General features: G+C 47.8%; 1 protein-coding gene across 1 annotated transcript; it reads right to left on the bottom strand.

Annotated features, from left to right (window-relative positions):
* Positions 1–11,763: 11,763 nt before the first annotated feature.
* Positions 11,764–12,756, bottom strand: LOC115332667. The gene has a single exon (XM_029995075.3). It carries the CDS (start codon positions 12,754–12,756, stop codon positions 11,764–11,766), a length of 993 nt encoding a protein of 330 aa, XP_029850935.3.
* Positions 12,757–13,352: the final 596 nt, after the last annotated feature.

The following is a 13,352-nucleotide window of genomic DNA, read 5'->3' as shown; positions in this document are numbered from 1 at the left end:
GTTTTCTAGAGTAATTTCAAAGTAATTCCCTTACATTTTTTACCTAACGGATTCCTTATAATCCGTTACATCTTTTTTAAGACCAACCCCCTCCCCCCCCCCCCCCTTTCTTAGAAAAAAAAGGGTTGTTTTTACGAAAATGATCTCTGGACAAGGGAAACAAGAGGGACAAAGAACAAACACACACTGACACGCGAAATGACTATACTTCGTTTCAGCTTCGGTCCGAGCGCGGCCGATGTTATGAGCCCAAGGGCCAATCAAACAGCGCAAAAAGCGCAGAGTCATGGTGTGCTCTCTGTGCTTGATAGGACTAGCCGGCGAAGGAGCGCGCACAGAGAGACGGCGAATACCGGCTGGTCCTATGAACTGCAGAGAGCACCCCATGACGTTGTGCCTCTTTCGCTGTTTGATTGGCCCTTCGGCTTATAACATCGGCCGCGTTCGGACCGAAGCTGAAACGAAGTATAGCGCAAACGAAGGATTGGGACTCTTCAGTTCCGCAAAGCCTTCTTTTTCTTTTTTTTTTTACGACGCCAACCCCCTGAATTCATTTTTTTAGACCCTATCAACAATCTAAAAAATCCAAATAAGCATTTCTCCAAAAAAACAAAAGACGGTTTGGGGGGGGGGGGGGGGGGGGGGGGAGGGAGGGGGGCAAGTTATATTCGCTTTCTTCTTTTTTTGGTACCTTTGTTTTTTCTTTGCGACCGAAGACGGGGAGAGGGGGAGGACACCAAGTGATTGTATGCCTCTTCGAGAAGATCGAGGCGGTGAGTGCACAGACGAGAATTAACAATGTCCTTCTCGGTTGTAGTGACTTCGACCATTTTCATGGGACGCGGACCATTCTTCACATGTCGATTCGTCATAGGACGACTGGTAACAGGACCATTCGTCACAGCGGAACATTCGTCATAGGATAACTGGTAACAGGACCATTCGTCACAGCGGAACATTCGTCATAGGATGATTCGCCCACCAGACGATTGGTCACAGACGCACAGCGAGTGTTCTGGGAATGGTATTAGTTTTTAAACCGTAATTTTAAGCAACTGACTATGTTCGCTGTATTGCAGTAACAATAATATCAAGCTATTGTTCATTGTATGCTTGGCAGTACACAGATTTGAACTCAAAGACCAACGTATGTATAATTGCATAGGACGGGCGAAATTGTTTGTTCAGTCCGTTGTGCGTTGGAGCATGAAATGCTTGTATCAGGCTTTCCGAAATACATGTTCGGAAGACGGAAGACTTGATAGAACAACTTTATTGGAGAGAATCAAAAGGCAAGGTTTTGCGCAAGCGCCCTCAGGCACTCCATGCGGCGGGTGCTGCTGTAGTTTTCGACGATAAATCTGATGCGCTTGTTACAGTCCGCGTGTTTTTTTGAGACTCTTGTTAACGTCGTCCCGTCTTGAGCCTGGGCAATCTTCATCTCGGTCAGAGACTGCTCCTTCTTCAGGCAGTCCAAGAAGAACCAGAGGTTTGGCGCTGTACAGCCCACGTTCCTCTGAAGAGAAGGAAAAAAAATCAAAACGACGTTATATATTTAAAAAGTGTAAACTTTAGGACGTAGGAGAGGAATGGCACATTGAAATTAGGCAGTGTCTATTCTGCCGGCAGCCGGCAGAATAATTTTTCCGAAATTCTACCGGCAGTCACCTCCGGCGCGTGTATCAGTGGGGAGCTCGTTAACATAGCCCCCCCCCCTCCCCCTCCTTTAGCGGCGACAGTCTGCGGCTGCTCATTAGAAATATGTTGACCTATTTGGCCCACCAGTACCACCGCATCGCGGCGGCGTGCCGGCCGGCCCAAGCCCCGCTGTCCTCCATTCACCCCCAAAAAGGAAGTGTTTCGTCAACAACATTCGTGTTTTTTTTGTGTTCTTTTTTCAGTGTTAATTCTAAAAGAGAGATGTCGTAAATATCGCCTAATACCTCAACAAAAAACAAAATTCCGAAGAAAAAAAAAATTTCTTCGGGAGTTGAACTAAGATACTGCTGTGTATGAGGCGCACATAACCCACTGAGCTAATCCACAGCTTAGAATAGGCGTGTTTACAATCCGTTTTATACGAGACCCAATACACCTTTCCAAAAAACACTCGACCCCAGGGGCAACAATCCGTTTTCGAGCCCAGTCACTGAGTTTGAGGCTAGACTCTCACCGGCGTCCCTCCTAACCCTAACCGAGTGGACTGTGATTTCAATAGGCGCAGCCTGCGTAAGCACCGTTTCAAACGCTGCTGGCGGCTAAATTATCGCCTTTTCCCGCTCTATTTTGTGTTTCATGGTACATGTATTTTCCCGAGAACATTGAGAAAGCATTGTACCACAATTGAAAAAACAAAAAAAGCAACAAAAAAAAAACAAAACTGTTAACTATTTTTTTGGGGTATGCGCGCGACAGAACGAATGCGACTGGAATGTATAGTTCGTTATTTTTTTTTTCTTACGATAAGTTTTGACGGCGCAGCGGGATTCGCCGCATGTGAAACAACAAAGCGTTTTGCTGTCAAAAATAAATTGCAACAGAAGAGGGCCGAAAGGCATGCATTTTTCACACTCACAAATAACGTGTTTACCGATGGACAGGACACGGACATACAATTAAGGAAGTGTTAACATTCGAATAATATATCGTACGTACCACACGATGCAGCGTTATCCGAAAAGAATTTACTTGAGAAAGATCTCAAATAACACAGTCACAGTCGACGACAGTCACATCTTGACGATCGCACGGAATCCGAGATGACTTCGTTTTGGGGCACGTTTCGGGGAGAGCTTCCTTTTTTCACAACCGCACCAAGGCAAAGAAACAAATGCGACTGACCCATTTCTCACCCCAACCCGGACAACTATTTTTGGAGATAACTGACGATTCTACGCGGATTATCTCTGGGAGGGGGGGAGAACAATGTTCGCAAAATCGCGTCGAGGGCCGTTCAACGTCCTTCACCTGTCCCGTGAATGTCGAGCAGAAAAGCTTGAATGGCAGGCCTTATCAGCCTTATTTCTCACAATGGAAGACAACACAAAAAGGGTACTCAGCACGCATAAAAAATTGAGTGGAAACTTTCAAGAGAGGCGAGAAAACGTCGAATGCAAAACCGCAAAAACGTACGTAGAGGACCGCGCTGAGCGGGTCTTCACAGTCCCAGAGAGTGGCAGAAAATTTCTAGCTGATAGGGGGCGCGAGAGTCGCACCAGCCGCATCAGCATCAGCAACATGGCGGCGGCCTAGGAGCGATTTTTGGAAAGGTGTATAGGCGACTACTGCCGGCACTTTTTCCCCCGGTTATTCTGCCGGCTGCCGGCAGAATAGACACTTCCTTTAAATTAGCAGTACATGTGCACGGGTCGTCTCCCTGTTCGCTGTATTCTTTGTGATGTTTCCATTTTGCCGCCAATGTTATGAAGGTAGTACAAAATTGAACCAGCTGGTACACACGAGGTTATCAATATAATTTCCCCCGCCACAACAACTTCAGTATGCATAACCCTAAAAAAGACAATTTAGAACCCATATTCCGATGCAAACAGCATATCATGCTTTCGCTTCTGTCCTCGTTTGTTAATGTGGTAATTAGCATTATGTACGCATGACGAGTCTCATTATTATGCAATAACCATTCTCACATATACGTATAGCTGGTGCGTAACACCCACTTGCCCAACCTTAGAAAACTTACCTGGAAACCTCTGCGCCACGCCTCGACGCTGTTATTCGTTCTTGGCATGTCCTCCAAAGTCGACTCTCTGACGGACCACACCTCCGGCGGAAAGAGTGCGGAGCACAGGCCATTCCGTCGGGGTCTGCCGACGTAGGTGTCCTCAAAATAGTTCGCCACTGGAACTGCCTCCACCGGGATTACCTCCAATAAATCTTGAAAGGCTTCTAGGATTTCAGCGGTCGGGAGAAATGCCAGCGATGGGAACATCCTCATCTGAAGAATGAAAAGAAGAATATTGCTCTATCGGGATTGACATAAAAGAGCTCTCATATCATATTCATAGAAGTTCAGGTCACTCACCAGCACTGCAAAGTCCTCTTGTGTGTTTTATGTACTCTGCAGGCCGAAAGCGCAGACCCTCCGGTACACCGACTGGCTCAGATGGAAAAAACACCCTTGAATCCTGGCGCTAAGTATAAGATCTTGGACGGCATTCATAGCCGCGATCTCAAAGTAGGAGTACACGACTTCAATGCTGTGGCGACCCATGGCGTTGAGAAGAGCAGCAAAAAACCTAGCAAAAGTATATAAAAAAAAAGTTTCCGTCACAAAGTTATTATAAGTAATTATTTCCTACCGCAACCATTTGCTCAATCTAGACAGGAAAACTGCTGTAGGAGAAACGAAACCACTGGTGATGCTGCAAAAATACGAGTAATTACCTTCTGTAAGTGTCTTCTGACTTGCTAGGTAGCAGACCTTATGCCATGGGCATTACCACTCCATGAAGTACAACGTGCACTGTATAAAGCTGGTAGAATAGAGGTGGCGTCACCTTGAACGTCCCGTCTACTAGCAACACAGTAGACTGAGCCAAGTGGTGCAAGTTCTTCTCGGTTGCGAAGATGAGGATTCTTGCTGAGTCGCCATCTCCACTATCATGCAGGAGAAAGGACGCGCCTTTGCTTGTCACATGCAATGAGATGCAAAAAGCATTAAGAAAAATCCATACTGCCATCGATCACCAGGTCGTTACCTTGAACTCCACGGGGACTCTGATGTCTCTGGTGGACGGAATACTGTAGCTGAATGTCGCGCGCTGCGTTTGCTTCCGTGTGACTCGCCGCAGGGACGACGGGGCAGGCATCTGAGAAGCGGTGTCGTCACTGACGGCAGATGCAGCGTCTAATAGAATTTGGTGTGGAGTTTTGCGGCTCCCCACTGTGACGAAAAAAAAATTGTTAAGAAACCTGATTTTTTTTATACTAAATGTAGAAACGTTTCGGCACAAACCTGCTTTTTCTTTTATCCGATGACGGGTCCTGAGCAGGTTGAGTTCCGTTGGGTCTCCCGCGTGCGTGTGGCTGCTTGATGTGGCAATGATTCGACTGGCAACCGGATCGGTTGTCATTTTCGCCTTGCATTCACCTCTCCTGCGACATATCCAGTAGCACGTTGACTCGTTCTTTCTGCTGCATGTATACGAGAACCCGTCATGAAGGAGCATCGCTCCACCTCTCCCCTTAGCTATCACTTCCATTTTGAGAAGTGAAGCCAGAGACCCAAAAAGTCGTTCTGATATTATCCCAGCATTCCATATTTGGGAACCAACCCGGAACTATTACGTTTGTTTCACATCTTTCACCTCGATAAGCTTAGCTGACCTCGATAAGCTTAGCTAGCAATCACAGCCCGATGAGCTGACTGACCTTCGGGAGGTTGACCCAAATAGGGGACGAACTAGTAGTTACAGTATAACGGGTTGCCCAATTGACGAATCGTCACAGCGGACGATTCGTCACAGCGGAAAGATGTGAAACAAACGTAATAGTTCCGCCTGCTTTGTAAAAAATCGCCTGCTTTGTAAAAAAGGAAAATGTCCTTTTTTGTAATATTTGTTAAGCTTACCCTATTGGGTATATTGCTCCCAAATCAATAATTGCGGGTGAGTGTTTTCTGTGGCTTACTCTATAAGCAACGAAAGCCTTGAAAACTTTGTGAACTTGAAGAACAGGAAAAAGTTCGAAAACGTTATTCGCCTCGAGATCGAACCGTGTCGCCACCGTGCGGCAAAAATTGAAACTTGCGAAAGCGGGGATACCTCCGCGCGTCGTCTGCAACGGGAGCACGGGAAAGCATGGACACCGACGACGAGGGCCTGATTGCGGGTAAGCTATACTATTTATGTCGAACGTTTGTTTCTTTGTGAACGGCTGCATCGTTTGGCAAGAGTGTATATGCACCAAAGCAACGAATGCCACGCGGAATACTTGCTTAGTATTGCTACAGTGGTTGACATGTGATGCTTTGTTTCAGTTGGGCTGCCGCTGTATGTCATTATGGCATACATTGGTGACGGAAAGCGGTGTCTTGTCGAAGGCGAAGAACTCGTCAACGCGGGACACATTATCGAATGCAGCGTAGTTGTCCCAGAAACTACGTCGTCGAGTGTTCACGTGCGGAGCTACGTTTTGCAGACATCGGCATTAAGCAAGGACCCTCACACTGTGGACCTCAAGCTAACGAACAACGCTACAATTGACGAACTTTCCTGCACCTGCCCTGCCGGGTAACTGCAGCTTGAAATGTTCACCTGCCACAAATGCGATGCAACGTTACTGCAAGACAAGGATTGCGCAACCTTTGCGCTGCTAATTTTCTTAAACGCCATCCACACTTTGCACGTCCGGTAAACGACTTCGTTTCGCGGGCTCGATATTTGCGAAGTGTCGGGTTCGGTGATATTTTGCTTGCACAGTTTCGCCATCGGGAGCGGTGTGCTATCTAATTATCACCATAATGTGATTTACTGACAATCAATTTTCCCCGATTTATTTAAATCGCAAAATTTTCGGAAATTAAGACTTTTGCAGAAACGTCTTTTGTTAAATTCTATTCAGGTAGCTTGTTTATCACACACTGGTAACTAAATAAGATAGGTGTTAGAGAATTACTGATAATTTTCGTATGTAATCTGTCTTATCAAACTCAAAATGGAACCGGTGGGAAACCTCAGAGGCGGCAGCTGATGTTTCGTTAAGACATCTTCAGAAATATCAGCAGCTGAGTAAGCGAAATATTGGCTGCCATTCTGAGGCCCTCAGGGGGGGTTTCTAGTTCTTTCTACAAGCTCCTGGTATCTTGATGCTCTGTTTACATTCCCTGACAAAACACCCACTTTTACGAATTGGGTTAAGCAGCACTTCCAGGTGTAGCTTAAAAACAAATGGAACCGGTCTGCCCACTGTAGACAGCAATAACTTCTTAAATATTTTATTACGGTATATGCAAACTGTAAGTTGAAACATTCTTCTCTTCCAGAAACTCGCATCGATGCAAACACTGCATTGGAGTACTACTCCATGTGAACAGGGTTCGCCAGCTGCCGACATTGTCCTCCACGGATGTACCGCAGAGCTGGGGCCAGCACGCCAAAGGAATGGGCGCGTTAAGTTAGTGAGCTCCAGACTCCGGACATCTGCGCTCGAGCGCGCGGGTTCGGAGGGTAGCTTAACGGCGCACTATGGTACCGAGGCGCCATCTGACGCCTATTTTTTTTAACGTTTCCGGTTCCGGCCTCCGGCCCGCGCTTAAACATGGCTCCCGTCTCGTCGCACCGTCTGAGAAGTGTTTGTTCGAAGACGACTTCGATTAAATAACTGCGCAAAGACGGCAGCAACAGCAAGAGCTTGTATTTATGCTGCACGCTGTTGGTGTGGCGATTAAAGGTACGCCGAACGCCTTCTAAATTTTCCAAAGCCTTAAAGAATGACGGCTGAATAGCCGAATTTATTGGCTCGCCTGATCCTGAAATTGCGGTAAGGTACATGAAGAACTTTGACAAGCATTTGAAGGATGTATGCAAACCTTCCTACACCAGCACCATGCTTTTTTTATTTTTTTATTTTTCACGATGACGGAAAGATTGCACGAGCTGCCAAGCGATCGCCGTCGAAGTATCCGCGCATCCAAGCAGGCGCGACTTGCGCGTCCGAGGGAGTCCCTAAAGGCTTCGGCGCAAGCACGAACGACGCCGAGAGCTCCGAGGACAGCGTGGTAGCGCAGAACGAGCAGCTCCTACCCACGACCGGCCTACCTCGGTGCCGTTCCTGGCTGCGCCGGAGCCTTTCGGCCGCGGGGTTCGGTTGGTGCGGTCGCGGTCTGCGAGGTTTGGCGAGGCGAGCACGGTGGCATCCTCGGAGTGTCCGGAAGCGAACTCGCTCGCCAGGGATTGCGCACACCCGACGTCTCTGGTCCAGAGTTGCCCGGCGGCCCGGCCCGGAGCCCAAACAGCCCAAAACGCTTGAGTTTTGATGATTCTTCCGTCTCGTGCGAGACCACCGCACCACCGTAACCACCGTGTGAAACCACCGCGAGTAACCGCGAGACTGGCCGCGAGAGCGGAAACGCCGTCATCTCACCGGAAACCGACCTGTTCGAGCTCTCGCGCACCATCTCCGACGATGGAGCTCGCGGAGCGCGCTCCGCCACCGTGCACCGGAAGTGAGACGATGTCGTTTAGTTTAGCTCGAGTGCACTCTGACCGCTGGAGCGCGCTCGAGCGCGTTAACTTAACGCGCCCAATGGTCAAGGCAAGGTATGCTCCAACAAAGATTGTGGAGTTACCCTTTTGCTCAAAGGTATGTAGACTTACTGCATAAATGTGCCATTCCATTCTATCTATGTTGACAGTTGGGTTATTCGTGAGCATCCAGAAACATGATACAGCTGGGAGTAGGGAATGGACGAACAAAATCTGTTCCAGGATACTTCCTTGCCCTTTGCAATTTCACTTTGCAGAACCATTAATTTCGATTACCTGTTTCCTGCAAAAAGCCACGGTGATCTGCGTGTCTCTCTATTTATGCTCCTGTCTTGCCAGATGCCTGTATTTCACATATGACTTTTCACACAGCCTTCACCATTACTTCTCCCAGTCAACTCTGTACTTAACTGATGTTTCACAGCACAAAAGGAACTTTTAAGCAAAATAAGAAGACTGCAAACCTTAAGCTACACCTTTTAGAGCGCAGCTCTTAGGGGCCCGTTCCCGGCTTGAGCGGCGTCGGCGTAACCAAGGTCACGCGACCCCCCAAGGTCACGTGACTCTGGAGAAGGGGTCGCGTGACCTCTGGGGGTCACGTGACCTTGGGGTGACCCCCAAAGTCACGTGACCCCGCCCCCCGAAGTCACGTGACCCCCCGCCGAGGTCACGTGACCTACCAGATGACGTCACCGGCATCCGCATCGTCACTGATGACGTCATCAGTGACGTCACTGATGACATCACCGGCATCCACATCGTCATCGTCATCACCACTGATGACGTCATCAGTGACGTCACCCGCATCCGCATCGTCATCATCACAGATGACGTCATGAGTGACGTCACTGATGACGTCACCGACATCCGCATCGTCATTGTCATCATCGCTGATGACGTCATCGGAGTCCGCATCGTCATCGTTACTGATGACGTCATCAGTGACGTCTTTGATGACATCATCGGCATCATCAGGTGACCCCCCCAGGTCACTTCACCCCCCCCCCCAGTACCCTTCCCTTCTCCTCCTCAAGAGCTGCGCTCTAATTCGGTGTTACAGGGAGTTGTAAACGGCTTTCACTTTTTTGTACCACTTTATATACAAGTAAAGGAAAATCACATTGGGTGTATCGATTTCCCTTACACTACGTGTGGCGACTGCAAAAGACCATCGTCGCCTTGGTCAGCAGAGCACGAGCTTGGACACGGGAGCTCGTGCATTCCGTTCTTTGGCAAGCTGGAATCTTGGCAGCTGGTCATGTCCCTCTGACCTGCTGTTTTGGAATAAACCCTCAGTACACCCCTCGACTCAGGTCTACTACACTACGGAAATTGTTTCACAGGATGGAAAACATTACAGGAGACACTTAGGTGGAGTGGCATATATATTGACTGCCTTTGCTCTGTTCTTGTTGCTGGTGATATGTGGATGCAAGCTCTGTATTTTTCAGTTTCAGCCACCGGAACTACCTCCAAGCAAGCCTGGTGTCTTAAAACGTCTCATAAAAGACTTGCCATATGTTTGCATGGCAGAAATGCATCTGAAAAAAAGGATGCGACCAAGGGATGCCCCAGACACATGTAATACACTGTATTCTATTTTCCCCTTTCGTAAGCAGAAAAACGACCAACCTGCCTCCTTCCTTACACCCTACATTGGTACGAAGAGATGCATTGCAAAACCAGTCTTTCTCTCCAAGGTGTGCATTATGCAGTGTACTTGCCATGCTGGAAATGTGTGAAACCTCACGACACGTTGAGCTGCTAGCAGTGATGGCAATCTATTTGTGGCGCTCATGATAGTGTCGCATTCTCTGCTGTTCTACCTCAGACTGTGCCAAATACAAGCAGGTATGCAGCCAGGACTAGACTAAATTTATTATTTGTACCTTCGATGTTTCGTTCTGGACAGAACATTACATGAACCCGATCTAAGTAAGTGCCAAGCACCAGTGGCGTACCAACTTGTTTCTGAGTGGGGGGGGGGGGGGCAAGCCAGACTCCCCCCCAGGGGCGGGGGCGGTGCCCTTGTTATCCCTTGGGTGCCGCCGGCCAGTGTTTGCCCTGCCCATGGTGACTGTTTTGGGGAGGAGGGGGGGGGGCAAAAGACACGCCTTGCCCCCCCCTACTCAAACTGGGGGGAGGCAAGCGCCCCCCTTGCCCTAACGGTTGGTACGCCCAGGCCAAGCACCAACGTTAACCGTTTTGCAGATTATGCAGTCACAAGTACACATTCCTATATGTATGAAAATAAGGCACACTATTATCTTGGGCATGTTACAATGTCATGAAGCAGTCAGGATGCCTGAGAAGCATTAAAGGGGTGTAAATCTCCAAACTAAATAACAGAGGAGGCATAAGTTCAGTTCTGCTTTATAATGTTTAGCACCTGTTATGAGCTGAAAGGTCTGCCTGCAAGGTGACATTCTTCAAGCCGTCTTTAAGATTAAGTATCGACCCTGGCCTCCCTAACTCCTTTGCAGGCGCAGAACCTGATGCAGCAGAGGGGGAAGCTCCTGACCAGCTGCACCAGGACGATGTTCCAGTCACCGTGATGCAACTCATATCAACAACAGAAGCAAGCGACTTCGACACAATTCTTCATGAGCTCAAAGACACCTATCATGAAAATGCTATAGCAACAATCGGAAGCCTCACGAGAGAACAGTCATCGTGCCCTGCATGGCTCCAATATAGGAGGGGGGTGGCAACCAGTACCTGTCGTCACTCCTTTAAAACAAGAGCAAAATCCTTGAGCACAGAAGAGAGGCCTCACAATGTATGTGGGCTCGTTAAGGCAGTGCTCAAACAAAAAACCTTCCAGAGTGCTGACATGAAAATGGGGCTCAGAGACGAGCCCACTGCTGCCAAAAGGTATGTAGAAGTCCAGCAAAAGAGGGGGCACATTGTCACATTGCGCACCAGTGGCCTCGTCTTCTGGAGCAAGCTCCCCGTCATGGCTTGCTCTCCCGACGGGATCGTCACTTTCAAGTGTTCATGTTGCGAGGGAAAGATTGCTGTACTTGAGATCAAGTGTTCCAGGAAGCTCCAGAACAGCCTCAAGTGTCCCAAGAAGCTCCAGAACAGGCACCCAAAGGCAACTATGAGGCCCCTCAAGTGTCCCGAGGAGCTCGAGAACAGCCTCTCAAAGGCAACTGGACTTCAGCCCCTCAAGTGTCCCGAGGAGCTCCAGAACAGCCTCTCAAAGGCAACTGCGGAGCCCCTATTTTACACTCAGGTACAAGTACAGATGGGCATCCTTGGCATAGGCCACTGCGACTTTTTCGTTTCTGAGTCATCCACAGTATGAAAGCTCTTGCCCATTTCATTCAGCAAAGACTATTTTGATGAATGTGTTCAGTCCATTACACAACTGTACAGAGAATACATTTTCACAGCATTGCGTTCTGCTTGAGGTGCCATTGTGTGGTGTAAATATTTGGCTATGTGGAATTTTTCTTTGTAAACATGTTGACTCTAAATGCTTGGATTAGTCATCTTCATTAGGTTTATTTACAGTAGAGTTCTTTGTACATGATTACAAAAACTTGTCAGAGGAAAGAATTGGTTTTGACAGGTTTGTCAAGCCTGCGAGAAGCTTGACAGTGTGGTCAAGAACAGGAAGTAGCTCTGTCGGAAACTTTTGTTGCAAAACCTTGAAGGCTTTGAGCCTTTGGATGGCACGCTCCACATGCACACGTGCCCTTGCAATTTGCTCTTTCTTAAGTGCATCAGAGCTCTCCATTTGCCACTTTTTTCGTAAAAATGGAGGGCGATCCACCCTAACGCGAGCATCATCGCACAGACTTTCAATTAGGAAACCTTTGTATACCATCACATGATCAACATATGGCATACACTGATCAAGGATGGCAGACTCCTTTGTCAGGAAGGAATCTGACGTACGCCCGCCAAAAGCGGTGCCAACAAACGTTATCATTCCACTTGGTGCACAACCAACTAGCACCTTTGCGGTGTAGTTCTTCTTGTAATGACTGTAAGTCAAAATGCGTGACGCTAAGTCACCTGGCCTCTCTAGTGTGATCTCAGTGCAATCCAATACGACTCGCGTGTTTTTGAATGGTGAAAAGTAGACGGTCAGGTTGTCAAGGACAGACTCATTTGATGGAAAGAAGACTGCTTCTCCCAACACTCTCGACAGAATGCATACACAGCACTTCAGAAGGTTTGACACTGTTGTCCTGTGAATGGAGAACAGTACGGAGAGAAAGCTGAAATTAATGTTGTGGTACAGCTTCACCATGACCATCAATACTGCGTCTGCGTCATCTAGGCTGTAACCTCGTGGAGATACTTGCTGTCGTATATCCGTGAATTCTGCAATTATGTTCCTTATCAGTTGCAGGCTCGTTATACCAGTCAAGATGCGTACTTGTTCATCTGACTGGATGACAGACATGGACAGCAGGGGCCTCTTCTCTTTGACGAGTGTATCCACTTGAACCATGGCGTCTCTTAGTGTACCCCCATGTGCTCCGACAATCTCTGCAAACTGATGGAGCACGTCCATGACTGTTTTGGGTGAGAACAAACAGACACACTGCTTTACACCAGGTATATAAAGCTACAAATGTAACCATATCTCTTTCGACGACTTCTACGAACCAGATAAATACTTCACTAGTAAGAGTATTCAAAGAAAAATTCCAAAGCAGAATATGCTTATAAATAGCGAAGCCTGTGGTGAGCTCAGCATGCGACACTCAGCGCATGACTATATTTTTTTCAGCTTTTTAGGGCTGGTAGTGCATGGAGAAAAAGTAATGCATATTTTGTAGGTTATGAACATCAACAATTCATTTCCAGCAATATTTAGCGAAAGTGTGAAAATTGTTCTGTGGCACTTTTGTGATGTGGTACTTCACTGACAGTACGAGCTGCAACACTCAATCTGGCCATTTTCTGTGCCTGCAGCTCCATTATCTCGTGATTTGTATAAGCACTCAAAGAACGGAACCTAAATGGGGTTCTCTCTCAAGTCTGGGCCAAAGTGTCTTCAAGCACTAGCTGGTATGCCAATAAAGCGTGAAGGGCTGTTGTATATCATACTGTCTGCGATAGTATATAGTGACCAGATTTTTCAAGGCTCATCTAGGTGCTTAGAAA

Source organism: Ixodes scapularis, unplaced genomic scaffold (genome assembly GCF_016920785.2).
Source record: "Ixodes scapularis isolate PalLabHiFi unplaced genomic scaffold, ASM1692078v2 PGA_scaffold12__126_contigs__length_90152505, whole genome shotgun sequence".
Classification (NCBI taxonomy): domain Eukaryota; kingdom Metazoa; phylum Arthropoda; class Arachnida; order Ixodida; family Ixodidae; genus Ixodes; species Ixodes scapularis.
This window is presented reverse-complemented; position numbering and strand designations above follow the sequence as displayed.